The following is a 19,925-nucleotide window of genomic DNA, read 5'->3' on the forward strand; positions in this document are numbered from 1 at the left end:
TGTGAATGTCTATTGGTGTCTAGCCTATAGTTACTTGACAAATGTTTTTGGAGGAGAGACTTTAAGGATAGACCTGGGCGAGACTGTGTCGCGTTACAATAAAAGAGTGACAAAGTAGATCTATAAAGGAGAGAAGATCTAGGTGGCGGAGAAGCGAGTGTATGTTTGATTGGCAACGGCTGCCTGTCAGATTGCTGATAGAGAAAGAATAAAAAGTATGAAGCTAGGTTATCGATCGGCAATATTTATATTTCGTCTTTTACAGTCTAACATAAGTGCTCCACTGAGCGAGTACGTCATATCGACGCTGTACTGGTGCTGAAGGCTTGCACAATCGACTGGCTTTGTTTCGTGTGTGAATTTTAGATACATGTTAAGGCCATACCCGATGCCCGGGCTGCGGTTGATCACCAAGCAAATTGAAGAAGATATCCGATGCGTGTAGCAAGCTGACAAGATTGGAGTAGTCTTCCGGTATAGAACGTAGATCCGGTTGATAAGCGTGATGATGAAATTGTGGTCAGGTTAGACGGTTAGGCTTTGCACTGTTCTCTTCTAATGTTACGTTTTAGTCGATATTCGGTCGGAGAACATCAAGACATCTCATGCTGTGCCTAGCTGATAACACGAATCAAGCGAGCGGGATGCGAGAATCCTAGGCAATTCCACACTGTCATAGATACGAGAAATAACTTTGCCATTGCATGTATACATATGGTAGCTGTCAAAAGAAGAAGAAAAACTAATGGCTGTTGACATGGTACCTACATATGGAAGGTTGAAAAGATGAGATTACAGAACATCAATGCCGGGTATCCGGTAGATAGGTAAAAAGAAAAACCTCGAAAAAAAAGCATGTAAGTTTGCCCATGAGTTCCATTCTCGAGGCCATACTTACCAAACGACCTAAAGGTATCTCGTCACCTAGAAAAAACATGTAGTAACGTAACAAGTCCTTGAAATCTTGGCGGGAAGCCTCGGAACTATGTATTGCTTGTACTTAGGAAGACTTGAATGTTAGAGGGGCCTCCGTATACGTGTATAGATTTGTGCTACCAGTGGCTAGCTTTTATGAAAGAGCCGCTCGGAAGACCCACTATTTAATCTGCTTAGGTAGTAAATTCCTAGATAGGACTATGGGACGCCACGATACCTTGCGCCAAGGGATGCAAAGGCCTCTGTTTAGACAAATAATTTTCCAATCGAGAAAACTCATCGCTTAGAGGTGGGCCCAGGGTTGGCGATCAGGCCATGGGATCACTTAATTTCTTAGCTTCGACGCAGCGGCCCTAGTCTTAATAGACGTGGTTGCATTTGCCCGGCCTCGAAGTCTGACTTTCTGACCTCGCTCAAATTCTAATTACTAAATTGATACGATAAAATGAATGTTGAATGATGCATGCAGCTCTCCCGATTTCATACCACCACGCCCATTAAAGCTAGGTGCCCGCCTGGATAGAGGCTACTAATTCCGCCGCTCCTAATTTATTCCAGGTGAAAACCTTGCAATGCAACGGCTGGGAAACGGAAACGTTTCGCTTATGGGAGCCCTGGAGAATGCATATTTTAGTACTAGTGCTGTTAGTGGGGAGGTTTAACCGCTTCCTGGCCGCTTCGAAGAACCAAAATCTAACAAGTGGTCAGGAACAAGCAAACATCTGCAAGGTGTTTGTCTGACGGCAATATTAATTGCCTTAACTAATATGCAGGGAAACTTTGTTTTTCGCATAAACCAAATGCTTGGCATGCGGGATATACTCGCTTGCAAGAACCCGAATATAGGATCGTGGCTCCCTAATCTAACGCAAAGTCACGACAAGACCTGCATGCAACTGCAAGAGTTGGCAAACTAAAATTAAACTGTCCACAGATTCGAGAGCATTCGCTTTGAGCGTCTTGAATACGAATGTCACGATGGCTGATTGCTCGGCTGAACTCATCGTGTCGGTTCAGATTTCGATTCAAAGCCGAGCTTCAGAATCTCTTGGAAATCTGTTCCATTGATAGATCCGAAAGCGGAAATTTTAGTAGTCGTTTACCCAAGTCATCGACATTCCAGACTACAGTCGGTGTCTTGTAGCTATAGCCTCACTAGACTAGACAGATCTATGAACTTTCTGTCTTTACCTGGATGTAAATAACTATATAAAAAGACGAGTTTTCGAAACAATCCAATCTCCTTTTCAGCAGCAACCTTCGAGCTTCATTCCTTTAGCTCTATAGCCCTCTCTGGATCCCTTTGGATCCGTACCACTCTTTTAAGGATTGTCTCTTCGATCCGTACCACTCTTTTAAGGATTTTCTATAGAAGAACTATACTCTTTTGGAATACACTCTATATTATTCCCGCCGTTTCGAGTTAGCGACGTGCACGTGGAATGATGTACTTGAAGGCCTTGCTTATCCCGACGGCCTTTGTAGGCCTTGTCTCGTCCATTGCGCTTCCGGGACCTAACAATGGTTTGGTACCAAGGTCCCAGTCCCTTCAAAAAAGAACAGCAACCATGTGGACCTGGTTCCCACCTGTTGTCCCAACAACTCCTTGGAAACACATCGGGTAAGTCACGAGTTTCTCCGCCCTGTCAGAAGGTGGTCTAATGCATGCATTATTTAGCTGTTACTCTGGCGAAGTTCCCTTGACTTATCATGTCGCAGATTTCTGCACATGCCACAATAAACCAGGCGCAGTAACCATGACCATGGAGAAGTGTTTCGCTTCATGTAAAGGTGCCGGCTTCCGTTATGCTGGTCTCAAAGGTAACAATGGAGGCAAGGCGTGCTGGTGTGGTTCTGCCGACCCATCTGAGTATAAACTTCCCAACGACAACACATGCAACGTCCCATGTGGTGAGGGTGAGGGAGATTCCGTCAAAGGATATAACGTCAACAAGTGCGGTGGTAAAACAACCTACAGCATCTATAAGGATACTTGCTACAAGAAGTTCGACGTCGACGAAGCTCCACTTGGTTATGAGTCCTCAGGATGCTGGTCCGGCCACGGTGGTAAGTACATCAAATCGTTCGAGATGGTTTGTCACTTGAAGCGTCGCTAGGATACAGTACTAACTAGACAACAGGATGGCTTTTGGCCCACGCTGAGAAATCGGTTTCTGGCGACAATTTGAGTATCGACTCATGTGTCGAGGCTTGCTCTTCTAATGGCTACGCCTACGCCGGTATGAGAAATGGGTGGGAGTGCTTCTGCGGAGGCAGACTCTCCCCTCATTTCGTCGACGTCCATCAAAAGAATCCACAGCACAATACCATGTGTACTAAAGTATGTTCAGCGACATGGAAAGTCTATGCAACGACACCGAAAGAAGAATGGCAGTACTGCGGTGGTGATGTATACTACAGTTTATACTACAATCGGAATCTCGATGCATCTACGACGTGTGATGCAGATGATGATGAGGTCACGACTACCGTGAAGCCGGCCACCAAAACCGCCACAAAGAGTACGAAAACCATCACCGTCACCAAGGGTGGCCCGGAACCAGATGACGATGAGGACGAGGATGACGAAGACAAAGTTACCAGAACCACTGTCACTGTTGAACCAAAAACCACCAAGAAGGTCACTCAAACCATCACCGTCACCAAGGGGGGCCCACCACCAACTGAAGACGAGGAGGAGTATGATGAAGATAAGACAACCAGAGTCAGAACAACCATTACCGCAAAGAACACCAAAAAAGTCACTCAAACCATCACTGTCACCAAGGGGGGCCCACCACCAACTGAAGATGACGAAGATTACGATGAAGATAAGACCACCAGAGTCAGGACTACCGTTCCCGGAAAGACCACCAATAAGGTTACTCAAACCATAACCGTCACCAAGGGCGCGCCACCACCAACTGAAGACGACGAAGACTATGACGAAGATAAGACAACCAGAGTCAGAACAACCATTACCGCAAAGAACACCAAAAAAGTCACTCAAACCATCACTGTCACCAAGGGGGGCCCACCACCAACTGAAGATGACGAAGATTACGATGAGGATAAGACCACCAGAGTCAGGACTACCGTTCCTGGAAAGACCACCAATAAGGTTACTCAAACCATAACCGTCACCAAGGGCGCGCCACCACCAACTGAAGACGACGAAGACTATGACGAAGATAAGACAACCAGAGTCAGAACAACCATTACCGCAAAGAACACCAAAAAAGTCACTCAAACCATCACTGTCACCAAGGGGGGCCCACCACCAACTGAAGATGACGAGGATTACGATGAAGATAAGACCACCAGAGTCAGGACTACCGTTCCCGGAAAGACCACCAATAAGGTTACTCAAACCATCACTGTCACCAAGGGGGGCCACCACCAACTGAAGATGACGAGGACTACGATGAAGATAAGACAACCAGAATCAGAACTACTGTTCCAAAACCCACTGGCAAGCCAACCAGCACTACGAAACCTACTGACCCTAAACCCACTGATGAGCCTGAGGAACCTGAAGAGGAAGACGACGGCAATCCAGGTGGCAAGGGCGGCGAGCCCGATGATGAAGGCAAGCCAGATGACAAGGGTGCCCAGCCAGATGATACTCTTTGCAAGATCCCTGCGGTTCCCCAAGATGTCGTTAAGAACACAAAGTGGAAGAACGTCAAGTTCCCAGTTGGTGGAGTCAAGGCACCAGCCGTAAGTTGCCATAACGACAAGGGCAAGCATAAAGCCGGATATCACTTCAAGCTCTACGTTGGACCTGGTACTGCCTGGCCCAATGCAGTTTGCCGTGTTGACTACCTTCATAAGCCCACTGAAATTCAGGCCGCTTGTTGGAACGCTTGTATTGAACAAAAGAAGGACTGCGTTAAATCCCCTGCTGTTAAGAAACTGGCTAACTACCAGGATCTCTGTGAGGCCCAGCTTCTCGCTTGCAAGGATGCCAACACCTACTCCCTCTTCAAGGCTGCCATCGACAAGATTAACGATGGCTACTGCAAGGATCCCGCTCCTCCATTCCCCAAGCCTCCCGATGCTGGAGGTAAGTCAGGAGACGATGATGACGAAGAAGAAGACATTTCTTACTTCTAAATTTCCAATCAGAGGTCCAAGCAAAGTAGTTGGGGACTAGCGGAGGGGTGTTAGGGTGGAATGACAATGTAGATTAGAATGTGTTGCTTGTGTTTGATTTTATATCTTGTCAATTATGGCACAACCAAAACTGCCATTGCAAAACTATGGTCTTGTATTTAGGAAAATAGATTCGAGGCTAAGACCCAAAGGTAAGGACTTGGACCAGTCTCAGTATCAGAACTTTTTGGCAATTGTGGTTTCTCAGTACCGCAGTCGCTGTTCGAGTACCGAGACCGAAATTTCGTTTTAGAGTATATTATGGGGGGCGTTGTTTTAACACACATGCAAATCCTGTGAATATTCACTTGATCTTTTCATTTCATGAATTCAGAAGACATAGATGCTTTAAAATAGGCCTTTAGGCTAAAATATTAAGAATTCCACATCGGGCATTTCAGCTTGTAGTCAAATAAAACTGTCTCTTAAGATAACGTGGACGGTACATTGGACTTTTCCCCATATACCTACTTAATTACCTAAGCAGGTACTTAAGCACTTCGTTATTATCTATATTATTTCGATATTAAGTGGTAGATATGAGATTTTTGAAGAATTGACACAGGCTAAGCTTGGCGAAGGCACTCGGAAGTGCAAACGTCGGCCTTGGTAACATGTAATTTTTAGGATTGAAAGTTGATAGCTAGATTAGGTAACATACACGAAGTTGGGCAAGCATTCTGGTGACACGAGACCAGCCTGAGGCCAACACAAAACGGGTATGGAAGAGGCGAGAACAAGAAGTGTTGCCGAAACTAGATACAGCCGTGCCGAAGGACCTTGTTGATTCCTGCCGACTACTGGCCCACTTGGACCTGATCGTCTTGTACAATACGGCACGAAAAATCCTAGGCTTAATGAGCCTTACCGAGACTAGTGAAGCTTCGGATCGATTAATAATATAATTTTAGGATCATATGATATCAGGTTCATGCAGACTGTGTGTTGAGGTGAATATGTGTGAGCCACGCAAGTCAGGACATGTATACCAAACTGAGCTCAACTGAAAGGTTAATACGATAGTTTTCGCAGTTCTGGTACTAACGCTGAAGGTATCTAATTGTTTTAAGATTCATAAATAGATAGCTTCCTGCGACCGGCGCTGCGATGGATAAATTGCGATTTCAAGATCTTCACATGTCGCTTAAGCCGGGTGTATAAATTTCTCATATATAGTTGGGCAGTTTGAATACGTCTTAGGTTCTGAGAGCCAAGTATGCGGTAATATCAAAATTAAAGGATTGATTTCCTTACTGATTTAACATCCAGCCTTTAGTAGATATTGTCAATTGTTAATGTAGTTAATTCTCACCTGGTTCGATCTTAATGTATTACATTTACTTTTCCTTCAATTTAAATAGTTCGCCTATTAGAATATTTCGGAGAAACCAGATAGGAGAGATCCTGGGTTGATTATGGTATTTTAAGGATGGTTATGGCCCGTCGACAACATACTCTGTACCTAGATCGAACATATTCTCGTCGCACAAAATCCAATCCGGAAATACCACAAATTATAGGGATTTGGTATTTCACTCTGGCCTTAGACTGCAACACAATCTGGTTACCGGGCTTTTGCTTGTAAGAATAGAACCCTAGTGGGGACTTTTAGGAGGGCATCAAGGTCATCATCATCGTCACCGTGAAACTGCGCCCAACACATATGTCAGAGCACGTGAGAATTGGTCTCGCATCATATGGCCTTCCCATTCCGAATAGACCTCAATCGGTAGGCTAGATGCGATAATAAGATTCTGTCTGTACCACCGAGTCAATATGAGCTTCTAAAATAAAGCACCTCATTATTGTAACGTATTCAATTGCATTGCGCTGATTTTCTGCTTAAACGCTTGGAGATCTGTACCTGCCTTAGCTCAGCGATCAGCTTGGTCCGTTTTTATAGAGCAGCAAAAAGCCCTGTTGGGAATCTGGTGACCAAACAACAAGCCGACAATAATTCTATCGTAATTTCCTCTTATTATTTCGCAAGCATAACGTGCTAAGCACACATCTCAAAATTCCGCCTATAAACTTCGTCAAGCCTGTCGAAAGTTCCCAATTATACCAAACTATTATTTGTTTAGTGTGTCGACAATGCCGTATTCTGAAAATACTACAGTTGGCGACTCCTCTCCACCGTGGTTTCTAATAGGTTGGCAACGGTCTTTGAGATAAGATCAAGTGCCTTGCTGTGTCGAAGCGATTGATTTGGTGGCGCCAACTAAATTGGCAATGTGGCGCGTTTTCGATGCGTGTTATGGCAAACACAATCGGGACCGTTGCCACGCCATAGCATAACAACAAACATCATTTTCGTTTATCAAGAGGCGTCTCAGTCCCTTGGATTGTCCAGCACCTTCTCCTCCATCTATCGAACCCATCATTCATATCGTATCCCGAAACAAATCATTCGATTGACGCCCGTGTTCTCACGACATTAACAACCTCGTTATTACGGAGCCAGTAGCAACTAAAATGGATTTTGACACTGATGCCGATGCAACCCCTCGTCCGAACCGGAGAGTCCAGCAGAGGATTCTGGAACAAGGAGCGGTTTCCCGTCCGTCGTTCACTAGTCCCTTGTTTACTGGCGATGCTTCTTCCTCTTCCAGGTCTTCTTTTACTGCCAGTTCTTCCATTACCATAACTTCTTTACTAAACGTCGATCCACCAACTCTTGACGCTGGTACATCGATCGGCCGAACTAGTGTCGTTTTGCAGTCGGGGTCGTCGATATCGGCGCCAATTTCTCGTTCCACGTCACCTCAAAAACGGTGTTATCCTTCCGAACGGTTTGACGCCGAAACTACGAGCAGAAAGAGTAGTCGATCCAATAGTCAACACTCGTCAGTCACCAGCAGATCAAGTGCATCTGATGCCAGTACTGGAGTCCGAAGAATCGAATTTCCTAAAAACACCAAAGAAAGCACAAAAAGATACTATAATCAGTGTTGTTGGCTTTGCGAACAACCGAAACGCAAACTCAATATCGCTCATGTTATACCTAAAGCAGACGTAGAGGTAAGAATATACTGGCATACTCAGATCAGCAAACTTTGATGCCCTTGCGATATTGGGAGTTTTCGAATCCCGACTTTTCTGCAAAACCTGCAGATCTGGGTACTTCTAATGATCATCCCACTCAACCATGTTCATAATTTAAAATGAGCGTATCCTGGTAACTTCCAATCGCAGGTCTCGAATGGCATCCCGCCATTTTCACAACCGCATGACATTAGCAACGCAATTCCCCTTTGCGTAGGATGTCACGATGCTTTCGATGAAAAGCCCCCAGGGTTTATCATTCTTCCTATCGATCTCGAGTGGTTTCTACAATTCGAGCTAGCTGACTTTGAAGATCGAAAAAGATTGTTACAAGAAGGTAGACCTAGACAACGCATAGTACCTACGGCTCAAATGTACCGAGCTCATTTGGAGCAAGCGGGCAGGTTAGACGCATTTCCATCTGCTGGCGTAGAAGGGGTTAATCGGACCGTCAGCAGTGAGTGCCAGGGAGGTCTCTATGAAGCCTACATCAGAACCGATCATTTGTCGAACACCTGGGACACTCGGGAGATTGTGGGATTGTTTAAGCGTGGAAAGATATGGCATGGTAGTCCCACGGCTCTCATTTTGCATGCCGCTCGTGTTCTTGCTTATCCCGATTGCGGAACGAAATGGCTAGATGAGGAAAAGCTTCGTTTGATTTTCGAACTTAGAATATTATGGGGGAGAGAACCGGAACTGTCCGAGGGGGCCGATGAAGAATCCGACAGCTCGGCTAGCGACAGACAACCATCGCCATCACCATGCGACTCGGAACCCGATGGGCAGAATCCGCAAGGTCAAGATGACTTCCCGGACGGTCCACCCGGCTCCAAGGGTGAATCTGTCACATCCGAAACGGTTGTTGGGACCGAAGGAGACGGTTCGGGGCATGATTGTGGGAAGCATCGTTCCGGCCAAACCGTGAATGCGAAAATCGAGAACCGCTGGCAGTGGGGACCGCTGTTGACCGCAAACGATATTGTAGATTTTTTTAGTAGAGTTATTTAATAGAATTGTTTTTTAACTAAAAAATGGTTTTTTTGTAGAAAGGATAGAAAAGGTGCCCAGCTGGGTGCCAAACTCTGACCTGTAAATCACCAGCCTGCCCACCAGCCTACCCGTCTACCTACCTATCGACACTATTATGTCCATAACTCTACAACCAGTCACCCAATCCGCCCGAGCCGGGCAACAAAACTATACTACACATGCCGTTCTATAACCTGCCTGAATTACGGAGATTTTCGCTGCCGTTTCACTCCACAAACCACGTTCTCGCCAGCCTACCGGATCCGCTATTGAATAACACAACAACCAGGCTTTACCTCAAACCATTATATATCAAATTGTAGAATAGGAATTTTTAGATTGTAGGACCGTAGAGACTATATTTTTGCGATTTTTTTCAGCAGAGTTATTATCATCGCCGCAAGGGCAATCTGTTTTGCGATTTTGCCATACAAATTTTGGGGTGGTCTCGGTTAGTGGTTCGCAGCCCGGTCAAATACGTTACAGTAACCCGACACTTGTTAACGGTCTCTGGTTGGTAACCCGAATAGTCTATGACCCAACTTTTCCCAAGACATCCCCAACCCGGAAAAAAAAAAAAAAGCAGGCAAGATAAAAAGTCTTCCGAGTGGCCCTGGGTATCCGTGCGGCGAAAACCGGCACTCGAAAGTCGAAATTATCTCGTCTCACATTCGAGCGTTTCCACAGAGTACAGACGTTGAGTCGATGAATACTAAAGTGTTGTGATCTGATATGGTATAGCTAACAACCCGACAACATTTCAAGACCAATCTTCTCTGTAGTACGTACATATTGATTCTCAGGGGTCTGCTTTTTCCTCGGGTCTGTTTCTTGTTGTGATGGTTTCCATATCATGTTCGCTTTTTTTTTGAAATTCGAGAGTGAGGAATTTTAGGTGGTATTGGGCATGGGTAGGAGGATGGTTGCCAAGATGGTAAGAATTTTAAGGATATTGGCGTATCTGGTATAGAATAGTTTTTCTGAATATTGTCTTTGTACAATGTGGGAATAGGGGAAAGGAGTCTGAGGAAATTTTGATACTTTGGATATCAGTGGTAGGCATTGTTGAATTATTGTCAATGTAGGTTTCAGTGGCCTTGGCCCAATTGTGAGGTGAAAATGGCTGGTGGGCAGTGGTTTGCAGGTCAGTATTGCGACATACACCGTAGGGGCAAGATTATGTCAATATCTTGCCCGGGAGCCCAGGGCTAGCATTCGACCTAAAAGGTAGAGGAGCCTGACCACGGTTAAAGGATTTGATGTTCGCACTTTGATAGATTTACTAGAACTGCAATGGCAAGCTAACAAAGAGCACAAACCAACGGCCATGCAGAGGGGACCAAAATACCGGATCCTGACTGGAAGCATTAATGAAGGGGAAACAAGCGAGGTCCTGTGGCAACGAAAAGGCGCATAACTCCCTGATACTCTCAATAGTGCCCTCCACGATGGGCAGAATTCATTACGAAGAAATTTACGATGGGGTAAATCGCCGAGCTACTACGCGGATGCAATGTCATATCCGCCATGTTTCGCCTTGTCACAAAAGTGGTACATCCAAAAGCGTGAGAGCTCCAATCCAAGAAGCGAGAATGGTTTGAGTGGTGTGAGTGGTGTGAGTGGTTTGAGTTGGGTGTTGAAAATGTGACAAAGCCAGCTGAGTCCAGACGTCATCCAGGCAGAACTGCAGCGACAAGAATCTCAAAGACAAAGAAAACAAGGAGGCAGATGAACCTCCCATACATATTGATAACATGGCTAGCAGGACAAGGACAGCAGGGCACGGCAGGGGAGAGGCGACAGGACAGGGCGGCAGAGTAAGGAGCGAGGAAGGAAATGCAGAGAGTTCACTGAGCTAAGATCATGCCTTGCGTCGGTCCCGCCGATTTCTTCGCCATCGGAAAAGTAGTACTGGTACAAATGCTGCAGCTGGACGAGTAGGCGAGCAATCCGCCCAGATTTTTGATCGTTCGAGAGCTTGACAGATTTTTACCATAGTTGACACGCTATCGTCATTAAGATCCACTTCCGGATCTTTGGAAAGATTATCAATAAAATCCTATCAGAGTAATTGTGATTAGTAAAATCCGTCGAAGTAAATCGTGCAGATTTGCACTTACAGAAAGTGCTTTCCATTTATAATTATTGACCGGACCGTGAATTTGATCGGACGATGTTGGAATTCCAAGTTCCTCCCGAATTTGAGCCATACTAGTTTTGCTTTTTAATTTCTGACACATTAAATACTCGTATTCTTCCGTAGTTTTGGGAATTAAACTGGCATCGGCAACTGTAGAGGACGAAATCACTGGTATTAGAGATGCGGGGTTCGGATTTTCATCATCTCGCAATGTAGACAACACAACGGCTGTTGCAAAATCTGATTGCTGGCTGTCCTCTCGTGACGACGAAGGCAGGTTTGAGTCCGACATGGTGGCAAGCGCTGTGTTATAACGGAATGTTGTGATTTTGGTCTGACGTTGAGGAGGCTGCTGGGCCCAATTGGTGAGGCTGCGAGGGCGAGATTGTGTGGATATTCCAATGCTCTGAAGTGACTATTCACAGATCTTGATTGGATTAGACTCGGCTAATTTGTCCGTCCTAAGAACCGTGACGACTGAGGCCTAAACAGATGCATATGTGCACATGCATGCCCATGTAACAAGAATTCGAATATTGGATACCCACCTACTTATGTCAGAGAAAACCCATTCAACGTACCCGGCGACTTGTATTCTGGTTTATCGCCGTCCATATACAGATGTATTCGGATATTCGAATTACACTGCTGTTTTAGAATGTATACGTAGTACTATCTCAGTGCCTGTTGGCCACGTTAGGGTTATTGACTAGTTGATTTCACTTCTACACCTCCTAGGTAAGTACTTAGGTAGTAATTAAGATATGGGCTGCAGGACATTAGGGAAGCAAGTTCTCATCAATATTGTTCAAAAGCGAGAACATCAAACAACGCAAAGACGGTCGACAGAACTCCCTCGCTTTCTATGTCTTTTTCAAGAAATATACCCTTTCTATTAGGAATATTATAGAGAATTGTACTCAGCAACTCGAAATGCATGGCTACAGAGATGGAAACAAGTCTGACGGAGATGCAAGAGCCGCCGACATACTTACCGAAATGAGAATTCGAGATCAGGAAATCACTTCCACATGCACATCTCTCACAGCACATCTTAAACCTTCAACTTACGAAGAGTTACTCTATGATGAAACCAAGAAGCTCCCAAACAAAACTCCGATCCCGGAAATCAGAGAAAAACTGGGGATCCCGAATAATGGAACTAATCTTAACGATCAGAAGTGGGCGAATATTTCTGTAGGTTTTACTGTGGCCGTGGTCATGATAAGATCGATTTTGTCTATTCAATTGGCTTGATGTAATGCTAACAAATAATTAGAATTTCGACGATAAAAGCGTCGCCAACTTGACCAAAATATCGCAGATCACAGAACAATCATCCGAGTGGAAATATTGTAACCCAAAATTACCGGCCGCAGCTTTCTTACCATTTCTTTTGAAACGATGGCAAAGAAATCGACGAGACCGCCCCATGTGCGGTGGTAGGAAGATATTGACTTAATTTGCTCCAAGTTCTTGCCCCGAACATAATCAAGTACATGGACAAGATGCAGTGGTGGGAGGAGAAAATGGGGGGAGGGGGTTGTCACGAAGATGCCGACGGTGGGATGGGGACCGGCAGGACGTACAGGTGGAATTTACATCTCGATAGCTTCATAGAAATCTTCCTGTCACCTATTTCTTCAACCCGTAGAACGTTGCCCAGAAGTTAATGAAAAAAGGAAGGATAGACCTTCTATCAGATATCGAAAAATTGCGTATTGGATTGAATCCAAGACGACTGGTCTTTGTATAGTTTTCTAGAAAGACAAAGAGTTAGTTTGGTTGTTCAGAACGACAGGTCAGCAAAGACAACGTTGTGATATTGGCAAGGCGACGGTAGTCTTGCGAGAAGTACAAAGGCTGGAAGTAGTCTAGAAGTACTTGGTACCTGACAGTACTTAAAAGATGCTTGGAAGAGGGGCAAACACATACCAATTGGCAAAAACACGGGATCAGGATAAACCTTCACTTCCACGCGTAACACCCTTGCACTAGGACAGGTTTTAAGGAGGGTTGAAGGGAAAGCTGTTCTTTTATAGACCGTGTGTCTTGGCGGTCTTGGCACGAGGGAAACTTTTGTGACAAACTTCTTTTGGCAATCTAACACAACGCAACATATCCTGCTTGTAACTACCATCACTGCGTTAGGACGACGCATGTTGCAAGACAAGCAGTCCGACGTCACTGCTTGCAGTACCTACCCTATATTTCATCGGCACACCTATACTAGCCTCGAGTCCGCTTTATACTTTATCTAGCCCATGCATTAGGTATCCATACACAATGAAATTACCGTGAAATTACAAAATATACTCATCCTCTGTATACATTGCAGGCTAATAACATTTTGCGTTAGTGCTAACTAGAACTAGGTAGTTGTGGTATTATCATCGCATGTAGGGAGCATGCTACTTCGTTCTATCCTTAGGGGTCTTTTACTAAAGATAGATCTCTATTTCGCTGGATAGATCCCTACCGTCATCATATTGGTTCGCCCTAGCAAGAAACAAATCTCCTCCCGGCCACCAACTTGCCGTTCCCCAATCGATTGCCCCCATGACCTTTCCACTATTTGAGTCAACTATAACATGTTCAGGGCCTAAATCTCCATGGCTAAATACTGTACGATGACTTGTATTTGATCGAGCACGGAAGTCGATACCGAGGGCTTCAGAGTGGCGGTCGACGGGACGAAGAATAAAGTTTTTTAATGCATCTTCAGACTGAGACGGACCGAAGGAATAGGATTTTTTAAAAATAGAGTTGTCACAGACACCCGACACCCCGTCGCACGCGATAATTTGGGAAGCTATCTCCTTTGGTTGTTTAAGACCTCATGATTCTTGAAGGTTGCCTTTAAGTTCGGAGATTGTTCTTTCCTCCGTTGCTTGACTCATAATCGGCCACGCCTTGCTGACAGAAAGACCAGGAATCAAAGTCATGAGGTCGTCCACGGTCTCCTAGCCCGTCTCGTCCTTCGCAGTCTTCGGTCCAAACTCGAAAGACCTTGGTATAGATGTGTGAGTTTTCACAAATACTAAGGCTTTTGCTTCATGAACTATGGTGGTTGGATTCCCGGTCTTAATAATTTAGTGGCCATCGACTCTCTTCACCTTTAGCGCTTTCAGTTGTCCAAAAGTAAACGATCGTGCTTTGATCTCTTCTCGGGTGAGCAATCGTGGCTTTCCGCTACTTGATGTGTTAGGCTTTGTATCTTTGTTCGAGTTCTTTAATTGGTGATATTCTGTTTCGTTCAAGTGACAAACAGACGTACGTATGTTGGGTATGGGTTATTCGATATCTTTTGAGAGACTTTTCACAACAGCTCTAAGGCACAGATTAAGCCGTAGAATGTCAGTGAGAAATAAGGTTGAAGGGGTTATTCGGAACTAAGCCGGAGCATAATAAGGTTGCCAACCCTGAAAGCCTTTAGTACGGCAAATACTGTGATATATTGCCAATTTTGTGTTTTTGATAAATAGTAATCCACCTCAAAGGCCTTTTGAACGATCTTATTAGTAAGACCATATCTAATCATATTTGGTTTTGAGATCTGTGGTGGTAGTGCTTCCTGCACATGCGAGCTCGAGGATGAATGGTAATCGATGGACATGGACTTGGCTCTTCGAATATCGCTTTCAGGCCCGTAACGCAGCCGATCGACATCGATACTATTCCTGCGATAATATATGCACGTAGACTAGCTAAAGCTAAAACATTGAGCCCACATTAATGCATTACCTGGATGCATTCTCATAGCTTGGCAAACGGCTCGGGCATGTAGAAAACCAAAGGTGCTGAGCTGATCATCACCTTAAGGGAAAAACCCCCCCTAAAAAACCCCCCAAAAAGCATGCATGCTGCAGCTAAGGTGGCGGCCCTAATAATCAATTTTGAACGGGATGGGTGATTGTCTACTTGGTAAGAAGTACATACTGCTTAAGTATACATAAAGCACAGTGTATGAAGCAAATATTTGATATCTACAGATTGAGACCTCATCTAATTGCTAACATTACATGACAGCCGCTAGCAATAATTTCATCCAGCTTCCGTTGCATTAGATCGAATTCAGAAATACCACAAATCTACCCTCTTTTGATTACCTCGATGGTGTGTCTAGAGAAGTACCCAAAAACAAATCTCCTCGGGCTGCTGCAAGATGAAGACATCCGCGTACGATGCTTGATAACTAGCTACCTGCCAACCCTTTTATCACTTTCCAGTATCGTACGCGGATGTCTTCATCTTGCAGCAGACCGAGGAGATTTGTTTTCGGGATAAACCTTTGCACAGGGACAGTTTGAAAAGTCGGAGTCTTGGTTGGCGTGAGGGAAATTTTTGTGGCAAGCTTTACTCATCAGGAATCCAACACTTGACAACACATTCAAGCTTCCATCCATCCACTTTATGTGGTGTTCGATATGCAACATCGTACAACGCAATCCTATAGGCCTAAGTTCTCATGAGCAGGATGTTGAGGCTGTCTAGTTACGAATCCGAAAAGCTGAAAAGCTGGAACAAAATGGCATTCTCCATTCACAAAAACGACATTTTAGCCAATACCAGTGGCCGTTACAATGTTAGAATCATAATGGTCTGGAAAAGTCTTTCCTTTTGCGGTACCACCTTGAATTCCATTCTAGAGGCTGGCTAGGTAGTCCGTAAATACTATATAATTTTCTATTATGATGAAAAGCCGTCCGGATATATCTGCATTTAGATTGATAATATGCTTATTAGATGCTTACATCAAGGATCTATAGGACTTTTACTATTCAGGTGAAGAATCCTCACTTCATCTCGACCATATTCGACACATTATCTCCGTTGATAGCGTGGCATATCCCTCCGGGAATAACCACATTTATTGATCGTAATCGGAATGTCCCACGCTCCTACGCCTTCGCTCAAAAAGTTCAACAACAAAACGTCGGTCAACGTACCGTAGTGCTGCGGAAACCTAGCGTCCAGAGTCTAGGAATTAACCGTAGGACGTTGCCCCTACCACTTGACCTACAGGTACTCGACTCTCGCGAACCATGATCGCAAGTGAAGAGATCCCGAAAGTTTTGATCAATTGAAACTAGCTCTGCAGTGCATGGCAGGTCTAGAACACCGATTTTGCAATATTTTGCTCAAATGCAGCACCTTCTGAAAATGAAATTCATTCCTTCATGGTGAATTCCAGCCGGAAAGGCTAGCAATGTGGTTCGTTAATATGTTAGTAAATGGTAGACCAATTTTAGCCTAAACAAAACTTTATAGCGACAGAGACTATCATGTTGCCCTCATTAGTAGAATTAGTCTAGTGAACTCTTGCAGTAGAATAATCAGTGGGCCTGAGCCATTCGGTAATAATGGATCCTAGGTTAGGAGTTCTCCCGACTTCAGGCTACTTTAGCTTATGTAAGCATTTTGATTTGGTTAAACTACATTTTGTAAGCAGAAAGAAGGATTAGTGTTACTCAAACTAGTACCAAGCTCAGCTAGTAAAGACAGGGATGAGTAGTTAATCCTAAGATCTTGATTTTAGACACGCCATGAATATGGAGCGTGGTCTTCATTAAATTCTTTTCTGAGACCCATACCACCGCATACCATTGATTGTGTATGCGTACTTAGTTGAGTGTGCGCAGATGCCCCTTCGGAATTTAGCAGAAGGTCCATCTTCAGGACATGGCACGGCGTTATAAGTAGATAATTATTAAGCTTTCCTAGGCTATGACTAAGACTGAGCGATGAAGTTTACGGTTCGAGATGCGCGCATGCCATAGCACTCTACTCTTTGATAGCTTTTACTTAAACATTTGGGCATTTGCACGGGTTTAGTCGGGATATACCATGCAAACTATTCGAGAGATACCATTCACGCCGTCGGTTTGGCTAACCTAAGATGTTAATAATAGTGTAAGGTATCTTGTAGCACTACCACCCAGTCAAGTCCAAATACTGAGAGTATTTAAAGATATCAAGTTTTCCCTTCTCTATTCTGTCAATTGAAGCAGAGTTTCACTTCTCTAACTGTCTAACCCAACTTCTATTTACTATACGGTATGGTTTCACGCGTACAGGATTCCCGCTTATCCGCCACCGTCCACCGCCCGCGCCCTAGTTCTCTTGATCCTCATTTAGCGGCGGGAACGGTGCCACGGTCGTTCTTTTCGTCCAGTTTCACCTCGGCTCCATCAACTCTCTCGGATTTGCCCACTACCCCGGCCTTAGCTGCCAAAGCCGGTATACCCTTTTCTCGTAAGGAAGAAGGCTCCGCCCCCAAGATGGCGCCGACTTCATTTCACCACGCTGTCTCCGAGGATGAAACCCTCACATCCGAAACTAGCACTCCATATCCCTTCAAGCATGTAGAGTCCTCGACCACTACGGCCCGTACCCGCGAGCGGCTTCGATCCGCCGAAGAAGAGCTTGAAAAATTACGTTACAACCTAGAAATGCAGATGGCGATGGCAGCTAATCCGAGATACCATACCGAGAGATTTCAATATGAGAGTTCCTCGGCTGCTATGCCTCCCATTGATATTGACGAACGCATCCGTGAGCTTAAACTCGGAGAACTCAAGGCAAAGCGCGAAGCTCCTCGGCGGTCCAATGTAGGGTTGTTCAAGGCTATTTGCTCCACCGACTTGTTGTTCCTGATTGATACCACGGGCTCTATGGGGTCCTATATTGGGGCCGCTAAGGAGCAAGTCAGGAGTATTGTCAATGATATCAAAGCAGCATTTCTCAACGAAGCCGACGTCCGTATGTCCGTGATTGGTTATAAAGACCACGGGGATTCCCCAAATATTCAATTTCTCGACTTTACCTCGTCAACTGATCAAGTCCTTTCCTTTCTCAATGTACTGCATGCTACTGGGGGAAATGACGCTCCCGAGGATGTCCTCGGTGGTATCCAACAGGCACTTCATGCAACGTGGAAGTACAAAACGAAATGTATTGTCCACATCGCTGACGCACCGCCGCATGGCCGGACATCGCATGATCTGGGAGATTTCGCGGACAATTATCCCAACCCAGGCAGCGAGCCGCATGGACTTACGCTCGCACCGCTCATTGGCCTCATGATCCAACGCCAAATCAACTACACTTTGCTTCGCATTAATAATACCACGGATCTTATGGCCTACACGTTTCTCAAAGCATATGCCGCAGCCTCCGCAGATTGCACTCTACTTCAGACCAACAAATACTATAGCAACGTATACAGCAGCAGTCCCAAGAGCAGTGCCAAAGGCGGGCTGCTAATGCATGAAGCCGAATTAGGAACTACCTTTGGAGCCTTGCGACATTTGGTGGTTCGAACAGTTACTTCTTCCGTTACTGGCACCGCCGCTCGCTATCTGTCCCGAGCGAGCAAGCCGGACTCGGAACTCGCGATTATCGAGGAAGATGAGGACCTTGTGCCTCAAGTAGAGAATGCTTCGCCACAATGGGACACGCCAGACTGGTTTGACGAGACACTCCTCCTGAATGGCTTCTCCCCCGACGTCACCATTCACGGCGCGCACACCCTTGATAACATGATGGCACACGACGACCACATCACTATGAGTGTATTGGATCTCACAATTCACAAGCGGCGGCAGCCGTTTGCCCAAGGTGGGTTGCGCTTAGCATCCTACGCACGAACGGCAGCCTCGACTAATCGCTACGTGGTCAAGTCATCCAAACGGGACGGCTCGCAGTTAGCGGAATTGGTTGAGGGCATGCGGTGCCAGGCGCTGTGCAAGTTATTTGCCCTCGAATTCAATGCCTTACTAGGAAACGAGCACTCAATCGACTTTATCGTGACAGCGTGTTTCAAGGGGAAATCAGAAGAGGCCTCAGGCGATACATGCATATCTCTCGAGCCCTTCATCGAAGGTAATTATGTCAAATATAACAACAACGCCGGCTACGTCAACGGGGATATCACTGAGAAGTCCAATAAAGCTGCGCAAGGCTTCTCACACTTCACTTTCGAGCGCTCACAGGGACGCTTCTTGGTCTGCGACCTGCAAGGAGTTAGAGAACTACTGACGGACCCGGTTGTTCACACTTCTGACCCTAACCGCTTCGTGCTATCCCCAACCAACCTTGGCGAGGAAGGTTTCAAGTTCTTCTTCGCTTCCCACGAATGCAATGATGTTTGCCACAAGCTAGGACTTAAGAGTACTGCTTCAACATTTATGTCAGGGACGTGTGTTTTCAAGGAGAGTTGGCCTGGTTTGGCTGATACGGTATGCTGTTCAAACAAGCTTTGCGGTAAAATCTTGCATCGAGCTAGCGGCAAGGCATCGAAAATTTTGCCAGGGTACATCTGGTGCGACGTATGCTGGCCGCAGTTAGAACTATCCATCGTAAGTTTACGGTGTACCGCTCCGGCCCCATACCACGAGTTCGCGGTGTCCAAGTTTTTCTATGAGTCGCAGGGGCGAGCTACACCGCGCAGGTGTTTTAAGCACCGCGACGAAAGCGGAGCAAAAGGTCCATTGGTGCTCGGGGCGAAAGCTAGGAAAAATAGTGCACCGGTTGCTGGCGTTACAGTGGCAGACGAAAGACTCTGGGGAACGCTGAAACCTGCAACTGTGACACCGGAGGACGACTAGGATTTCTT

At 45.5% G+C, this 19,925-nt stretch overlaps 6 protein-coding genes across 6 annotated transcripts; 4 read left to right on the forward strand and 2 right to left on the reverse strand.

Annotated features, from left to right (window-relative positions):
* Nucleotides 1-2,504: 2,504 nt before the first annotated feature.
* DFL_008711 (uncharacterized protein) lies at nt 2,505-5,052 on the forward strand (the record flags this gene model as incomplete). The annotated part of the gene is made up of 4 exons (XM_067638483.1): nt 2,505-2,557; nt 2,615-3,003; nt 3,078-4,297; nt 4,372-5,052. 4 exons carry the CDS (start codon nt 2,505-2,507, stop codon nt 5,050-5,052), a joined length of 2,343 nt encoding a protein of 780 aa, XP_067486366.1.
* Nucleotides 5,053-7,566: 2,514 nt separating this feature from the next.
* On the forward strand, nt 7,567-9,147 carry DFL_008712 (uncharacterized protein; the record flags this gene model as incomplete). Its single annotated transcript, XM_067638484.1, has 2 exons — nt 7,567-8,112; nt 8,287-9,147. The coding sequence occupies 2 exons, from the start codon at nt 7,567-7,569 to the stop codon at nt 9,145-9,147; spliced, it is 1,407 nt and encodes a 468-aa protein (XP_067486367.1).
* A 1,882-nt stretch (nt 9,148-11,029) lies between these two features.
* DFL_008713 (uncharacterized protein) lies at nt 11,030-11,600 on the reverse strand (the record flags this gene model as incomplete). Its single annotated transcript, XM_067638485.1, has 2 exons — nt 11,030-11,227; nt 11,289-11,600. 2 exons carry the CDS (start codon nt 11,598-11,600, stop codon nt 11,030-11,032), a joined length of 510 nt encoding a protein of 169 aa, XP_067486368.1.
* Nucleotides 11,601-12,241: 641 nt separating this feature from the next.
* On the forward strand, nt 12,242-12,770 carry DFL_008714 (uncharacterized protein; the record flags this gene model as incomplete). The annotated part of the gene is made up of 2 exons (XM_067638486.1): nt 12,242-12,505; nt 12,588-12,770. The coding sequence occupies 2 exons, from the start codon at nt 12,242-12,244 to the stop codon at nt 12,768-12,770; spliced, it is 447 nt and encodes a 148-aa protein (XP_067486369.1).
* Nucleotides 12,771-12,943: 173 nt separating this feature from the next.
* On the reverse strand, nt 12,944-13,469 carry DFL_008715 (uncharacterized protein; the record flags this gene model as incomplete). The annotated part of the gene is made up of 2 exons (XM_067638487.1): nt 12,944-13,068; nt 13,244-13,469. The coding sequence occupies 2 exons, from the start codon at nt 13,467-13,469 to the stop codon at nt 12,944-12,946; spliced, it is 351 nt and encodes a 116-aa protein (XP_067486370.1).
* Nucleotides 13,470-17,367: 3,898 nt separating this feature from the next.
* DFL_008716 (uncharacterized protein) lies at nt 17,368-19,917 on the forward strand (the record flags this gene model as incomplete). The annotated part of the gene is made up of 1 exon (XM_067638488.1): nt 17,368-19,917. One exon carries the CDS (start codon nt 17,368-17,370, stop codon nt 19,915-19,917), a length of 2,550 nt encoding a protein of 849 aa, XP_067486371.1.
* Nucleotides 19,918-19,925: the final 8 nt, after the last annotated feature.

Source organism: Arthrobotrys flagrans (assembly GCF_004000055.1).
Source record: "Arthrobotrys flagrans strain CBS H-5679 chromosome Unknown unitig_1, whole genome shotgun sequence".
Taxonomy (NCBI): domain Eukaryota; kingdom Fungi; phylum Ascomycota; class Orbiliomycetes; order Orbiliales; family Orbiliaceae; genus Arthrobotrys; species Arthrobotrys flagrans.